General features: G+C 49.3%; 1 protein-coding gene across 1 annotated transcript; it reads right to left on the bottom strand.

Moving 5' to 3' along the window:
• Positions 1-1,804: 1,804 nt before the first annotated feature.
• LOC119338152 (protein PLASTID MOVEMENT IMPAIRED 1-like) lies at positions 1,805-4,643 on the bottom strand. Its single transcript, XM_037610449.1, has one exon. It carries the CDS (start codon positions 4,448-4,450, stop codon positions 2,018-2,020), a length of 2,433 nt encoding a protein of 810 aa, XP_037466346.1. The 5' UTR covers positions 4,451-4,643; the 3' UTR covers positions 1,805-2,017.
• Positions 4,644-17,364: the final 12,721 nt, after the last annotated feature.

The following is a 17,364-nucleotide window of genomic DNA, read 5'->3' as shown; positions in this document are numbered from 1 at the left end:
GCTTTCTTGATGACAAATACATATTCCTTTGACTATGAGTTTATGCAACTCCCGGATACCAGAGGAATACCTTGTGTGCTATCAAACATCACAACGTAACTGGGTGATCATAAAGATGCTCTACAGGTATCTCCAAAGGTGTTTGTTGAGTTGGCATAGATCGAGATTAGGATTTGTCACTCCGAGTATCAGAGAGGTATCTCTGGGCCCTCTCGGTAATGCACATCATAAGCTTGCAAGTAAATGAATAAGGAGTTAGTTATGAGATGATGTGTTACAGAGCGAGTAAAGAGACTTGCCGGTAACGAGATTGAACTAGGTATGAAGATACCGACGATCGAATCTCGGGCAAGTAACATACCGACAGACAAAGGGAATTACATATGTTGTCATAACGGTTCAACCGATAAAGATCTTCGTAGAATATGTAGGAACCAATATGGGCATCCAGGTTCTGGTATTGGTTATTGACCAGAGAGGTGTCTCAGTCATGTCTACATAGTTCTCAAACCCGTAGAGTCTACACGCTTAACGTTCGTTGACGATATAGTGTTATATGAGTTATATGATTTGGTGACCGAATATTGTTTGGAGTCCCGGATGAGATCATGGACATGATGAGGAGCTCAGTTATGGTCCGGAGGTAAAGATTGATATATAGGACGATGATATTTGAACACCGGAATAGTTTCCGAGTGCACCGTGTAGTCATCGGGTCACCGGAAGGAGTTCCGGAAACCCCCGGTAAGTCTATGGGCTTAATGGGCCAAAGGAGGGGATAGACCAGCCCAGTAGGGGGCTCGTGCGCCCCTCTATGATGTAGGTTTTACCTTATCAAGAGGGCCTGAACTTGGGTAAAACATCGTGTCCCTACTTTCCATGTTACCATCTAGCTTAGATCACCAAGCTTGGGACCCCCTACCCGAAATCTGCCAGTTTTAGCACCTACAATGTGATCCAGGCGGTGGCAACGATGGAAGAGGGAGGTGATGAACTTGGGGAAGCAAGTGGCGAGCTTGATCTATGCTAGTGGGTGGATTTCTGCTATTGAATTCAATATGCGGGCATGTACAAACGATAGCAAAGCAATGTGTACCACTACACACAATACACGCCCTAGCTATGTTTGACTATGGTATAAGTATGCTTCAAATCAACGCACCATCGTACAATTGCAGTCTATCTGGTAGAAACCGGTTCCGCTAGAATTTCTTTTCCGCCATTATTGTGCCATAGAGACGATGAATGTAATATAAAGAAGAGTGAATTCCATATTTAACCCCCTACATTGATATCTTTTATGCTAGTTACCCTATTTGACAGTTTTCATTTGAATTACTCCATTTAGCAAAAGGTGTACCAATTTTTACCCCCTTTAAAGTATGTTAGGTGCGTATAGCATCTCGAGTGGTTCTTTTACATGACAAAGTGCCAATGAAAGTTATGTCTAGTATGGTGCAATACCCAAAAAGTAAATACGGTGAAGAAGAATGCGGTGGAAGCAATGAACAAGGACCTGCATATCCCAAAGAAAAAACTCATCATCAAAGTAAAGCAATGTGTACATACACTATGAGAACAAAAAGTCCTGCGAAGCCAATGTCTAGCCCGGGTGTGGGAAAAAAAATGTCAGGAGAAAAATTGCGACTTGGGTCGCCACGTATACCGGATGGTACAACTGATAGACTGGTAATTGTGGTAAAAACTCATAAAACTTTCGCTAAATGTGATAAGAACGAGTAAATATTTTGCTACATGAGTAAGTCAAATGAAAATCTATTAAATTGAATAATTTACGTAAAAATGTCGTAGTAGGGGATAAAAACTGCAATTCACTATTTAAAGAATGGGTAACATTTAAATGCTGAGAATTCTGTAAACACTGCACGAATGCAGTCTAACATTGCCTGCATATCTACGAGGTCCATATACAGTATACTACTGGAATCTGCATATTCTATATCATGAAGTCTACCAACACATCCACTCTGTGGCATCAGCTCGACCACCGCCCATGTCACGTGCTGCCCGCGGCGCTGATCTTCACGTCCGGGTTCCGCACCGTCTTGAGCCACATCCCCGCGAGCACCCTCGACGACAGGCTCCAGACGACGTCTGGCCGCCGCTGCTGCTGCCTCGCCCTCGCTGCCTGCGACGATGGCGGCGTCTGCACCCTCTTGGCGGCGCGGCCCGGCCCGTGGGCGAGCGTCCACTGCATCGCCGTCAGCTTCTGCCGCTCGGCGCGCCAGCTCGCGCTTCCGCCGACTCCCGACAAACACCTCGTCTGCACGCCGCCCACGTGCAGGCTCCTCACTTTGAACCTCCCCCCGCTAAGCCCCGCAGCGCCCAGCATCCGCGCCGACTGGACGACGGCGATCATCGGCGCGCCCACCGCCTCGTAGCGCCGGGACGGATCACGCAGCTGGATGGCCGCCACCAGCGTGACGCGGCCGTCCGAGCCGCCACGGGACTCGGACCACTCGTCGGACGGCACCAGCGCGTCGAACACGTTCGCTTCCCCCGCAGCCGGCGCTACCTCGAATGGCGCCTCCTCGTCGGCCATCTCGGCCTGGATCATGAGCGCGTCCACCGCCATCGCCTCGAGCTTCTGTAACGAGAATGCGAGTACCTCATCCAAGGTCTCTGGATCGTTTCCCGCGCTCCAGATGCCGGTGGCGACGCGCTCCATCCGGCCCTCGGACAAGGCGGTGGCGAGCTTCCGGACGAGCCTGACCGACCGCGCCGCGCTTGAGCTCGCGCCGCCCTCGGTCCGCCTACCGCCGATGACCGCCTCCGCGATGCCCTCGAAACCCACTTGCTCGGGCGTCTTTCCGGTAAGGCTTTCCATGCGCCCTAGCGACGCCACCTTGTCTCGAACCTCGTCTGGTCCGCCCGCGGCCGCCATCTTCTGGAGCACATCGAATCCAGTCGCGGCCATGGCACTTGGCAGCACGAACGGCCTCGACACCTGCATGGCGAGCACCGGGGGTACGTCTCTGCTTGCAAGCGGCACGTTGTACGGGTTCATCGACACCAAGAACCCGCCGTCACGCGTTTGCACCGCCGGGCCAAGGCTCTGTCCCAAGTCCGGCACCACGGGCGCCTTCTTCTGCGACTCGCTTGACCTTGGTGTCATCGGCTGCTTCAGCTTCCTGAACTTGTCGTCGTCCACTGCCTCGAGCTTCCTAAGGAACTCAACGGTCACCATCTCTTCATCCGCATCGAGGCGCGGCTGATGACCGGCTCCCCTGGGCGACTTCTTGCCGCCGCTCGCCATCAGCGCCTCGATGGCCTCGATCTGCTCGCCAATGGAGTCGAGCTCGCGTAGCACGTCGCGCTGGTCCTGGAAGTGGACGACCTCTTTGACCGTCTCGACGCCCTTGTCGACCACCTCGTACTCCGGGATGACATAGTCGACGTCGCCAGCGCCACTTGCGGTGGAGAGCTCGTCGTCTTCGGGACGCTTGTCGACGTTGAGCCTGTCTACCAGCTGCCTGTAAGCTCTCATGGAAGGCGAGATGGCTCCGTCGGACGTTGAAAGCTTGGGCGTCGTACTGGCGACGCTGAACGAGTTCTTGTTGTGAACCCTCGCACGGGAGGGGGACACGGACACGTCCCTCGACGATCTCCCCGCGGCTTGCGTGTAGAGACGGAGCCCCGCGTCCTCCATGAGCTGGAACCCCAGTTTGAGCAAGAGCTCGCCACCGGTGGCCTTGCCGGCGAGTCCGAAGGCCCTGTCGAACCACCGGACGCGGCGTCCCTCGGAGCTCTTCTGGAGGGAGTCGAGCACGAGCGAGCTCACGTCGACGGTGTACGTCCCCAGACGGATGTCCGGCACCTCGACGGGGACGACGGACACAACGAACCGGCGAGGCTCGAGCTTGAGGGGCTTCCCGGTGCCTGGGCCGCCGGTGAAGTAGAGGTTGCACTTGACGAAGAGCGTCTCGTCGAACTCCGCGGTGCCATCGTGCGACACCCGGGCCGGCATGGTCTGCATCGCGCCGTCCTTGGTCTCGGCCTTGCGGACGGAGACGGCGAGTCGGAGGCCGTCCATGGAGGCCGGCATGCCGCGCACCGTGGCCACCTCGATGGAGAAGAGGCAGCCGGCCCGGCGCTTCCCGATGCGAGAGAGCGCGCGCACGGGCTTCCAGCTGCTCCACGACGACTGCCTCCCCTTGGCGCTGCTACTCCCCTCGAATTCTCGGCTTCTCGAGTCCACGGACGTGGTGTCGTCGGCCGGCAGAGGCCTGGAGCGCGGCCCGAGCCACGACGACAGCGAGAGACGGCGCGACGAGCGCGCCCTCCGACCCTCGCGCCCAACCCCATCCATGATGCGCGGTCCATCGTCGCCGGACCGCGCGATGGCGAGCGACGCGGTGCGGCGGTGGATGGCGTCGGGCCGGTCGAGGTAGTCGCTGAGCCCGCCGCCGCCTCCTCCCAGTCCGGCCATGTGAGCGCACGCTGCACGTACCCGCTCTCCTCCTCGACCAGGCTATCCACAATTCCGCGCACACCTTGCCAAGCTTTTCTCGAGCTGGACCATGATCCCGTGGCTGTTGAACCGTGGACCGCGATAGATATAGCTTTCGACGACCCCTCCGCGCTGCCGTCGTGTACCGCATTGGCGCCAAGGAAGTTGAAGTTGAGCGAATAACCCGGGAAACCAACCTACCAGCCAATCAAACCGCCGCCCTAATCGTGCACCGTCGCCCCATCGGACGGCCACGGTCCGGCACGTCCGCACGTCGTTGGTCCGATCCACGGCTCAGGGAGCTCCCGCCCTGCCAGGACTTGTCAGCGCTCAACAAGACGGACGAAGCGGCGGAATCGTAGCCACGGGATTTGGTTATGGATCTCGTTTGATCGGGGGTCAGGGCAAAAGGTTGATGTGATCCGGCGTTAATGCGGCGGGGAAAACGCGCCCTCCCGCGGACGTGTAGGCGGGATCAGCCGCGGCCCGGGCGACTGGGACGGGATGGGCGAGCGTGTCGCCGTGCCCGCGAGCCGTCGCCGTCTCGCGGTCCCGGGCGAAGCTGGGAGAGCGTTCCGATTCGCGCGGCTTGCTTCGCCTGGATTACGTTACGTACATGACGTCGGTGTGGTGCACGTTGGGGCGTCTGTGGATGGATAGGACGGCGATTCGTTTCGCGGGTCCTTTCGAGGAGCAGTGGTGGTGGGTACAGGGTCTGATTGGGTTGTGAACTGTGGTCAGGGCTAGTTAGTTAGTTAGTGTTTGATTGATTGATTAGCCCGTGTGGTGCGTGTCGACTCGTGTGCAAGCAACGAGATCGGGGATCTTTTTCAGGAAGTCGTCGACGTACTCCTCCGTCTTCGGCGTTCGTCACGCTGGCAGAGGCGGGAGATTTGATCCAAAGAAGAACGAGTCCACGGCAAATCTCTACGCGTGTGCTATTGCTAATCACTTCAAAGAGCATGCATACCCTGTTTTGTCAAAGTTCTACTACTTTCTTTTTCAGCACGACAAATTCTACTCTCTTGTCTGCTAAGTTTTTTTTTAGACAATCTTGTCTGCTAAGTAAAGCTGGCAGTCAGGCCCTCGCGAGGGAAAAAGTCAGACCATTTGGTTCCCACAGTTTTTTTTTTTTTTTTTGAGGATTGGTTCCCACAGTTTGGACGTTGGGGCGAGACGGCAGGTCTATATCTAAAAAATTGGCAGAAGATTTGGGTTGGTTTGCAGTTGAACGTGGGAGGGTCCAGGTGATTTGAGCTGTTGATGCAGGTGTGCAGTACGCACGTTCGTACAGGGGGCGTACGGAGAAGGTCGTTGCTCAGTTCGTTGCAAGGTCGTTTCCATGTGCCGTGCTGGCGAATAGCGAAATGTTTGTTTGTTTTAGAATCGAAGAAATGTTATGTAACGTGTTCACGCCAAAAGGATGGATATTTTAGTCGGCGGACTTTTCTTGTACGGAGACGTGACGGCCTACCAGTCCTTGTATAGTCAGATCTTGATCAGATCTCTGATCTTGTATAGTCACTTCAAAGCGCAAAGCAGAGACCACCGCAAAGATGAGACAGAGGGAGACAGAGAAAGCGTGCACAATGAGTCATTAGCAGATTTGGGCTTCCGAATTATTATTACAGGATTCCTTGTTCGAATGGAAGGAAGAGGGGTACAGTAGAGATAATTGGGAATATAGAAAAGAAATGAGTAAGACACAAGCAATTGGCGAAATATTTTATTCAAACAAATGCAAAACCAAAATGGATGGTTTTCTACTTATTACCGATCTTCCCACCGAATAGAAATCTATTGTTTATAAATCTACTAGAGATAAAGTAGTGACTTCAAATATTAATGAACATATCAGAGAGTTATCCATCAGAACAATAATCTTGCCTATCTATTAAAAGTAGGTGAATTTAGGCCAGCAGATTTAGTAATGTGCCAAGCATAATTGGTATAAGGAGCCATAGAAACACTTCTTGATGATGGGTCTCACGAGCAACCAACGAGGGATGGTCATAGTAAAGTATACAAATCACTTTCAGATGTAAATGAAGGTAAAGAAGGATGGTTTAGAGAGACTCTGCTTGAGAAATGGGTCAATTACTCATGGTGTCCTGTCATTGTTGTGGGTCGTTCGCTTTCATTACATCAATGTGGATTACCACTAGACATAGAGATAAAGTTTTTTCAACTATTTGTAATTCGTGATTTTTTTTGAAAAACCCCACCCATATATTAATCAAATTAATATGTTCATACAATCATTCGTTGCAGCATTTGTCACACAGGCCGGAACACTATTAACAAGAGCACCATCAGACCTATTAATAAAACTAAACTTAGCCACCTCATGTGCCACTATATTAGCTTTCCTGCTAATCTTGCAGATCTTTAAATTCGGCAACATCTTAGAGATACTCAAAGCTTCCTTCTTTAGGTCAACAAGGGGTGACCCGTCGATACTGTCTTTTCCAAAAACAGAGGCCACAAAAGAACAATCGGTTTCTAAAATGATGGGTTTGTGAGGAATGACAACTTCTACAGAGTGGTTTCTGACAACCACCCCCACACTCGTCACATTAATAGCCCCACCAAAACTTGCGTCGACATTAATATTAAAGAACTCCGCGGTGGGAGGTTGCCAAGCAGAAGAATTCCTCTCCATATTATTTGAAGCCAGAATTCCATCCCCCACTTCCTTGCCTTTGTTACTCATCTCTACCTGCACTTTTGCATGACAAGATGAAAAGGAAGCCAAATAATTTTGTACAAAATTCACAGAGGCTGAGATGGATTCTTTTCCCTTACCAAAGATTAGATCATTCCTCAAGTGCCAAGCTATCCAAAACATGAATATAGTTTGCTCACGCGCTGACGAACTTAGTTGATCCAATAAAATAAGAAGCAAATCCTACCCCATATTTCTGAAAATCTCTTCGGCCGGCAAATTCCATACCTCCCTCAAAGCTATACAAAGTGCACGAGTCTTTGTACAATTCACCAACGCATGAAAAGTGCCTTCATCTTCAACACCACACATTGTACACGTACCTTGGATAGCTTGATGGTGCTTTACTCCGTGAACTTGAACCGCCAAAGTATTAGCTGCAAATCCTTTGAGGGACATTAGCCTTCCAAATAATATTCCAGATCCTTCTTTCCCCATTTACCGCTATGCTAGAATTCCCCTGATTAACCTTGCAATCCATGAGATTCGGTGCTAGCCTATACGCACTCTTCACCGAAAACATGCCACTTTTCTCATGGTGCCAGGCAATAAGATCTCCCTCACCCAATTTCAGAGTACGCAACTTTAAGGTTTCCTCTGCATCATGAGGGTAAAACAGATGCCTGCTCAGATTTTCATCCCACCTCCTAGAACCAGTCATGAATAACTCAGATACCCATTTGATCCTCGTTCTATTTTTCTTAGCAGTAATATTTAGGCCAGACTCCTAGGAGTCCAATTATCCTCCATATGTTTATACTGGCCCTATCAACAACTCTCCATATCATGCCATGTTACAATAATTCGAGGCCATGCATAATACATTGCCATGGGAGTGACGTCGATTGAGGGAAGACAATATCAATAAGTTGCCCATGAGAATAATATTTTGCTTTCATCACCTTAGCACACAAGGAGTCCGGGAAAACCAATAAACACCATGCTTGTTTGGCCAAAATGGCTTGATTAAATAGCCTAAGATCACGAAAGCCCATAACCCCTTCACATTTTGGTCTTGTCACCTAATCCCAAGCCAGCCAATGAGTTCTCCTTCTATTCTCCTCATCAACCCAGCAAAAATTCCTAATTATTTGGGATAAATCTGTTGGAAATATGCCCTAGAGGCAATAATAAAAGGATTATTATTATATTTCCTTGTTCATGATAATTGTCTTTATTCATGCTATAACTGTATTATCCGGAAATCGTAATACATGTGTGAATACATAGACCATAATATGTCCCTAGTAAGCCTCTAGTTGACTAGCTCGTTGATCAACAGATAGTCATGGTTTCCTGGCTATGGACATTGGATGTCGTTGATAACGGATCACATCATTAGGAGAATGATGTGATGGACAAGACCCAATCCTAAGCATAGCACAAGATCGTGTAGTTCGTTCGCTAGAGCTTTTCCAATGTCAAGTATCTTTTCCTTAGACCATGAGATCTTGTAACTCCCAGATACCGTAGGAGTGCTTTGGGTGTACCAAACGTCACACCGTAACTGGGTGACTATAAAGGTGCACTACAGGTATCTCCGAAAGTGTCTGTTGGGTTGACACAGATCGAGACTGGGATTTGTCACTCCGTATGACGGAGAGGTATCACTGGGCCCACTCGGTAATGCATCATCATAATGAGCTCAAAGTGACCAAGTGTCTGGTCACTGGATCATGCATTACGGTACGAGTAAAGTGACTTGCCGGTAATGAGACTGAACGAGGTATTAGGATACCGACGATCGAGTCTCGGGCAAGTAACATACCGTCTGACAAAGGGAATTGTGTCCGGGGTTGTTCGAATCCTCGACATCGTGGTTCATCCAATGAGATCATCGAGGAGCATGTGGAAGCCAACATGGGTATCCAGATCCCGCTGTTGGTTATTTCCCGAGAGCCGTCTCGGTCATGTCTACGTGTCTCCCGAACCCGTAGGGTCTACACACTTAAGGTTCGGTGACGCTAGGGTTGTATGAATATGAGTATGCAGCATACCGAATGTTGTTTGGAGTCCCGAATGAGATCTCGGACGTCACGAGGAGTTCCGGAATGGTCCGGAGGTAAAGAATTATATATAGGAAGTGTTGTTTCGGCCATCGGGAAAGTTTCGGGGTCACCCGGTATTGTACCGGGACCACCGGAAGGGTCCCGGGGGTCCACCGGGTGGGGCCACCCATCCCGGAGGTCCCCATGGGCTGAAGTGGGGAGGGGAACCAGCCCATAGTGGGCTGGTGCGCCCCCTTGGCCCACCCCCTGCGCCTAGGGTTGAAACCCTAGGGTGGGGGGCGCCCCACTTGCCTTGGGGGCACTCCACCCCCCCTGGCTGCCGCCCCCTTGGGAGATTGCAGCTCCCAGGGCCGGCGCCCCCCCTGGGGGCCTATATAAAGGAGGGCAGGGGGGAGGGCAGCCGCACCCTATGTCTTGGCGCCTCCCTCCTCCTGCTACACCTCGTCCTCCTCCCGCAGCAGCTTGGCGAAGCCCTGCCGGAGTTCTGCTGCATCCACCACCACGCCGTCGTGGTGCTGGATCATCATCAACCTCTCCTTCCCCCTTTCTGGATCAAGAAGGAGGAGACGTCATCCGCCTCCGTACGTGTGTTGAACGCGGAGGTGCTGTCCGTTCGGCACTTGGTCATCGGTGATTTGAATCACGGCGAGTACGACTCCATCATCACCGTTCTCTTGAACGCTTCCGCACGCGATCTACAAGTGGTATGTAGATGCAATCTCTCTCCCTTGACTCGTTGCTTAGATGAACTCATAGATGGATCTTGGTGAAACCGTAGGAAAAATTTTAATTTTCTGCAACGTTCCCCAACAGTGGCATCATGAGCTAGGTCTATGCGTAGTTCTCTATTGCATGAGTAGAACACAATTTTGTTGTGGGCGTAGATCTTGTCAACTTGCTTGCCGCTACTAGTATTATCTTGCTTCAGCGGTATTGTGGGATGAAGCAGCCCGGACCAACCTTACACGTACGCTTACATGAGACCGGTTCCACCGACTGACATGCACTAGTTGCATAAGGTGGCTGGCGGGTGTCTGTCTCTCCCACTTTAGTTGGAGCGGATTCGATGAAAAGGGTCCTTATGAAGGGTAAATAGAAGTTGACAAAATCACGTTGTGGTTATTTGTAGGTAAGAAACGTTCTTGCTAGAACCCAATTGCAGCCACGTAAAAGATGCAACAACAATTAGAGGACGTCTAACTTGTTTTTGCAGCAATTGTCATGTGATGTGATATGGCCAGAAGTTGTGATGAATGATGAATGATATATTGTGATGTATGAGATCATGTTCTTGTAATAGGAATCACGACTTGCATGTCGATGAGTATGACAACCGGCAGGAGCCATAGGAGTTGTCTTTATTTTTTTGTATGACCTGCGTGTCATTGAAGAACGCCATGTAAATTACTTTACTTTATTGCTAAACGTGTTAGTCATAGAAGTAGAAGTAGTCGTTGGCATGACAACTTCATGAAGACACGATGATGGAGATCATGGTGTCATGCCGGTGACAAAGATGATCATGGAGCCCCGAAGATGGAGATCAAAGGAGCTATGTGATATTGGCCATATCATGTCACTACTTATATAATTGCATGTGATGTTTATTATGTTTATGCATCTTGTTTACTTAGAACGACGGTAGTAAATAAGATGATCCCTTACAACAATTTCAAGAAGTGTTCTCCCCTAACTGTGCACCATTGCTAAAGTTCGTCGTTTCGAAGCACCACGTGATGATCGGGTGTGATAGATCCTTACGTTCACATACAACGGGTGTAAGACAGTTTTACACATGCAAAACACTTAGGGTTAACTTGACGAGCCTAGCATGTACAGACATGGCCTCGGAACACAGAGACCGAAAGGTCGAACACGAGTCATATGGAAGATACGATCAACATGGAGATGTTCACCGGCGATGACTAGTCCGTCTCACGTGATGATCGGACACGGCCTAGTCGACTCGGATCGTGTAACACTTAGATGACTAGAGGGATGTCTAATCTGAGTGGGAGTTCATTGTAATAATTGGATTAGATGAACTTAATTATCATGAACTTAGTCTAAAACCTTTGCAAATATGTCTTGTAGATCAAATGGCCAACGCTCATGTCAAGATGAACTTCAACGCGTTCCTAGAGAAAACCAAGCTGAAAGATGATGGCAGCAACTATACGGACTGGGTCCGGAACCTGATGATCATCCTCATAGCTGCCAGGAAACAATATGTCCTAGAAGGACCGCTAGGTGATGCACCCGTTCCAAAGAACCAAGACGTTATGAACGCTTCGCAGTCTCGTGCTGATGATTACTCCCTCGTTCAGTGCGGCATGCTTTACAGCTTAGAACCGGGGCTCCAAAAGCGTTTTGAGCAACACGGAGCATATGAGATGTTCGAGGAGCTGAAACTAGTTTTCCAAGCTCATGCCCGGGTCGAGAGATATGAAGTCTCCGACAAGTTCTATAGTTGTAAGATGGAGGAAAATAGTTCTGTCAGTGAGCACATACTCAAAATGTCTTGGTTGCACAACCGCCTGACCCAGTTGGACATTAACCTCCCTGACGAGGCGGTCATTGACAGAATCCTTCAGTCGCTGCCACCAAGCTACAAGATCTTTGTGATGAACTACAATATGCAGGGGATGGTGAAGACCATTCCTGAAGTATTTTCAATGCTGAAGCCAGCAGAGGTTGAAATCAAGAAAGAACATCAAGTGTTGATGGTCAATAAGACCACTAAGTTCAAGAAGGGCAAGGGAAAGAAGAACTTCAAGAAAGACGGCAAGGATGTTGCCGCGCCCTGTAAGCCAGTTACCGGGAAGAAGTCAAAGAATGGACCCAAGCCTGAGACTGAGTGCTTTTATTGCAAGGGGAAGGGTCACTGGAAGCGGAACTGCCCCAAATACTTAGCGGATAAGAAGGCCGGCAACACCAAAGGTATATTTGATATACATGTAATTGATGTGTACCTTACCAGTACTCGTAGTAACTCCTGGGTATTTGATACCGGTGTCGTTGCTCATATTTGTAACTCACAGCAGGAGCTGCGGAATAAGTGGAGACTGGCGATGGACGAGGTGACGATGCGCGTCGGGAATGGTTCCAAGGTCGATGTGACCGCCGTCGGCACGCTACCTCTACATTTACCTACGTGATTAGTTATAAACCTTAATAATTTTTATTTGGTGCCAAGTTTGAGCATGAACATTGTATCTGGATCTCGTTTGATGCGAGATGGCTACTCATTTAAATCCGAGAATAATGGTTGTTCTATTTATATGAGAGACATGTTTTATGGTCATGCCCCGATGGTCAATGGTTTATTCTAAATGAATCTCAAGCGTAATATTACACGTATTCATAGTGTGAATGCCAAAAGATGTAAAGTTGATAATGATAGTCCCACATACTTGTGGCACTGCCACCTTGGTCACATTGGTGTCAAGCGCATGAAGAAGCTCCATGCTGATGGACTTTTAGAGTCTCTCGATTATGAATCATTTGACACATGCGAACCATGCCTCATGGGCAAAATGACCAAGACTCCGTTCTCCGGAACAAGGAAGCGAGCAACCAACTTGTTGGAAATCATACATACCGATGTGTGCGGTCCAATGAGCGTTGAGGCTCGCGGAGGATATCGTTATGTTCTCACTCTCACTGATGACTTGAGTAGATATGGGTATGTCTACTTAATGAAACACAAGTCTGAGACCTTTGAAAAGTTCAAAGAATTTCAGAATGAGGTAGAGAATCAACGTGACCGAAAGATAAAGTTCCTACGATCAGATCGTGGAGGAGAATATTTAAGTCACGAATTTGGTACACACTTAAGGAAATGTGGAATCGTTTCACAACTCACACCGCCTGGAACACCTCAGCGTAACGGTGTGTCTGAACGTCGTAATCGCACTCTATTGGATATGGTGTGGTCTATGATGTCTCTTACCGATTTACCGCTATCATTTTGGGGATACGCTCTAGAGACAGCTACATTCACTTTAAATAGGGCACCGTCTAAATCCGTTAAGACGACACCGTATGAATTATGGTTTGGGAAGAAACCTAAGCTGTCGTTTCTAAAAGTTTGGGGATGCGATGCTTATGTCAAGAAACTTCAACCTGAAAAGCTCGAACCCAAGTCGGAAAAATGCATCTTCATAGGATACCCTAAGGAAACCATTGGGTATACCTTCTACTTAAGATCCAAGGGCAAGATCTTTGTTGCCAAGAACGGATCCTTTCTGGAAAAAGAGTTTCTCTCGAAAGAAGTAAGTGGGAGGAAAGTAGAACTTGATGAAGTACTACCTCTCGAACGGGAAAGTAGTGCAGCTCAGGAAAATGTTCCTGTGATGCCTACACCAATAGAAGAGGAAAATAATGATGATGATCAAGGTACTTCGGATCAAGTTGCTACTGAACTTCGTAGGTCCACAAGGACACGTTCCGCACCAGAGTGGTACGACAACCCTATCCTGGAAATCATGTTGTTAGACAACGGTGAACCTTCGAACTATGAAGAAGCGATGGCGGGCCCAGATTCCAACAAATGGCTTGAAGCCATGAAATCAGAGATAGAATCCATGTATGAAAACAAAGTATGGACTTTGACAGACTTGCCCGATGATCGGCGAGCGATAGAAAACAAATGGATCTTTAAGAATAAGACGGACGCGGATGGAAATGTTACCATCTATAAAGCTCGACTTGTTGCTAAGGGTTATCGACAAGTTCAAGGGGTTGACTACGATGAGACATTCTCTCCCGTAGCGAAGCTGAAGTCCGTCCGAATCATGTTAGCAATTGTCGCATACTATGATTATGAGATATGGCAGATGGACGTCAAAACGGCATTCCTTAACGGACATCTTAAGGAAGAACTGTATATGATGCAGCCAGAAGGTTTTGTCGACCCTAAGTATGCTAACAAAGTATGCAAGATCCAGCGATCCATTTATGGGCTGGTGCAAGCATCTCGGAGTTGGAACATTCGCTTTGATGAGATGATCAAAGCGTTTGGGTTTATGCAGACTTATGGAGAAGCCTGCGTTTACAAGAAAGTGAGTGGGAGCTCTGTAGCATTTCTCATATTATATGTAGATGACATACTCTTGATGGGAAATGATATAGAACTTTTGGACAGCATTATGGCCTACTTGAATAAGTGTTTTTCAATGAAGGACCTTGGAGAAGCTGCTTACATATTAGGCATCAAGATCTATAGGGATAGATCGAGACGCCTCATAGGTCTTTCACAAAGCACATACCTTGAAAAGATTTTGAAGAAGTTCAAAATGGATCAGTCCAAGAAAGGGTTCTTGCCTGTGTTGCAAGGTGTGAGATTGAGCTCGGCTCAATGCCCGACCACGGCAAAAGATAAAGAAGAGATGAGTGTCATCCCGTATGCTTCAGCCATGCTGTGTACCAGACATGATGTAAACCTTGCCGTAAGTTTGGTAGGAAGGTACCAAAGTAATCCCGGCAAGGAACACTGGACAACGGTCAAGAATATCCTGAAGTACCTGAAAAGGACAAAGGACATGTTTCTCGTTTATGGAGGTGACGAAGAGCTCGTCGTAAAGGGTGACTCTAAGTCACAAACCGGATACGTGTATATGTTGAATGGTGGAGCAGTGAGCTGGTGCAGCTGCAAGCAGAGCGTCGTGGCGGGATCTACATGTGAAGCGGAGTACATGGCAGCCTCGGAGGCAGCGCATGAAGCAATTTGGGTGAAGGAGTTCATCACCGACCTAGGAGTCATACCCAATGCGTCGGGGCCGATCAAACTCTTCTGTGACAACACTGGAGCTATTGCACTTGCCAAGGAGCCCAGGTTTCACAAGAAGACCAGGCACATCAAGCGTTGCTTCAACTCCATTCGTGAAAACATTCAAGATGGAGACATAGATATTTGCAAAGTACATACGGATCTGAATGTCGCAGATCCGTTGACTAAACCTCTCTCGCGAGCAAAACATGATCAACACCAGAACTCTATGGGTGTTCGATTCATCACAATGTAACTAGATTATTGACTCTAGTGCAAGTGGGAGACTGTTGGAAATATGCCCTATAGGCAATAATAAAAGGATTATTATTATATTTCCTTGTTCATGATAATTGTCTTTATTCATGCTATAACTGTATTATCCAGAAATCGTAATACACGTGTGAATACATAGACCATAATATGTCCCTAGTAAGCCTCTAGTTGACTAGCTCGTTGATCAACAGATAGTCATGGTTTGCTGGCTATGGACATTGGATATCGTTGATAACGGGATCACATCATTAGGAGAATGATGTGATGGCAAGACCCAATCCTAAGCATAGCACAAGATCGTGTAGTTCGTTTGCTAGAGCTTTTCCAATGTCAAGTATCTTTTCCTTAGACCATGAGATCGTGTAACTCCCAGATACCGTATGAGTGCTTTGGGTGTACCAAACATCACAACGTAACTGGGTGACTATAAAGGTGCACTACAGGTGAGGGAGTCCTGGACTAGGGGGTGTCCGGACAGCCGGACTATCATCGTCCGCCGGACTCCAAGACTACGAAGATACAAGATTGAAGACTCCGTCCCGTGTCCGGATGGGACTTTCCTTGGCGTGGAAGGCAAGCTTGGTCAATGCGGATATGTAGATCTCCTACCATTGTAACCGACTCTGTGTAACCCTAGCCCTCTCCGGTGTCTATATAAACCGGAGGGCTTTTAGTCTGTAGGACATAACCTCCATTACAACAATCATACCATAGGCTAGCTTCTAGGGTTTAGCCTCCTTGATCTCGTGGTAGATCCACTCTTGTAATACACATCATCAATATTAATCGAGCAGGACATAGGGTTTTACCTCCATCAAGAGGGCCCGAACCTGGGTAAAACATCGTGTCCCTTGTCTCCTGTTACCATCCACCTAGACGCACAGTTCGGGACCCCCTACCCGAGATCCGCCGGTTTTGACACCGACATTGGTGCTTTCATTGAGAGTTCCTCTATGTCGTCACCGATAGGCTCGATGGCCTCTTCAATCAACAACGCCGTCCAGGGCGAGACTTTTCTTCCCGGACAGATCTTCGTATTCGGCGGCTTCGCACTGCGGGCCAACTCACTTGGACATCTGGAGCAGATCGAAAGCTACGCCCCTGGCCATCAGGTCAGGTTCGGAAGCCTAAACCTCACGGCCGACATCCGCGGGGACTTGATCTTCGACGGACTCGAGCCACAGCCGAGCGTGCCGCGCTGTCTCGACGGACATGATTTAGCTCTGCTGCCTGACAGTGCCTTGGAGGCCGCACACGAATCCGCTCCGGCCCTCAGTCCGGAGCCGATCGCCCAGATCGAGGACCGGTGGCTGGACACTGCCTCGGGGGCTACAAATTCCGCGGCGATGGAGCCGAACTCTGACCTTGTCCCCTATAAAGCTCGTGACTCCGAGGTGCCGGACTCCCTGCCGGACTCCGAACCTCCTGCGCCCCTGCCAATCGAATCCGATTGGGCGCCGATCATGGAGTTCACCGCGGCGGACATCTTTCAGAACTCGCCCTTTGGCGACATCCTAAATTCGCTAAAGCATCTCTCGCTATCCGGAGAGCCCTGGCCGGATTATGGCCAGGATGGTTGGGATGCGGACGACGAAGAAATTCAAAGCCCACCCACCTCCCACTTTGTAGCTACTGTCGACGATCTAACCGACATGCTAGACTACGACTCCGAAGACATCGACGGTATGGACGACGATGCCGGAGACGAATAGGAACCAGCGCCTACAGGGCACTGGAAGACCACCTCGTCATATGACATATACATGGTGGATACCCCAAAAGATGGGGACGACGAAGAAGCAGCGGAGGCAGATTCCTTAAAGAAACAGCCCAAGCGCCGGCGTCAGCGGCGCCGCTCTAAATCCCGCCACAACAAGAATGGAGATTCCGGCACAGGAGATAATAACACCCCAGACAGTGCCGAAGACAATCCCCTCCAGCAAGATTCAGCGCAGGAGGATACAGAAGCAAGCCCTCATGAGAGAGTGGCAGACGAAGAGGTCGAGGATGATAATTACATGCCTCCCTCCGGAGACGAAGCAAGCCTCGGCGACGACGAATTCATCGTGCCCGAGGATTCCATCGAACAAGAGCGTTTTAAACGCAGGCTTAT

Source organism: Triticum dicoccoides, chromosome 1B, assembly GCF_002162155.2.
Source record: "Triticum dicoccoides isolate Atlit2015 ecotype Zavitan chromosome 1B, WEW_v2.0, whole genome shotgun sequence".
Lineage (NCBI taxonomy): Eukaryota > Viridiplantae > Streptophyta > Magnoliopsida > Poales > Poaceae > Triticum > Triticum dicoccoides.
This window is presented reverse-complemented; position numbering and strand designations above follow the sequence as displayed.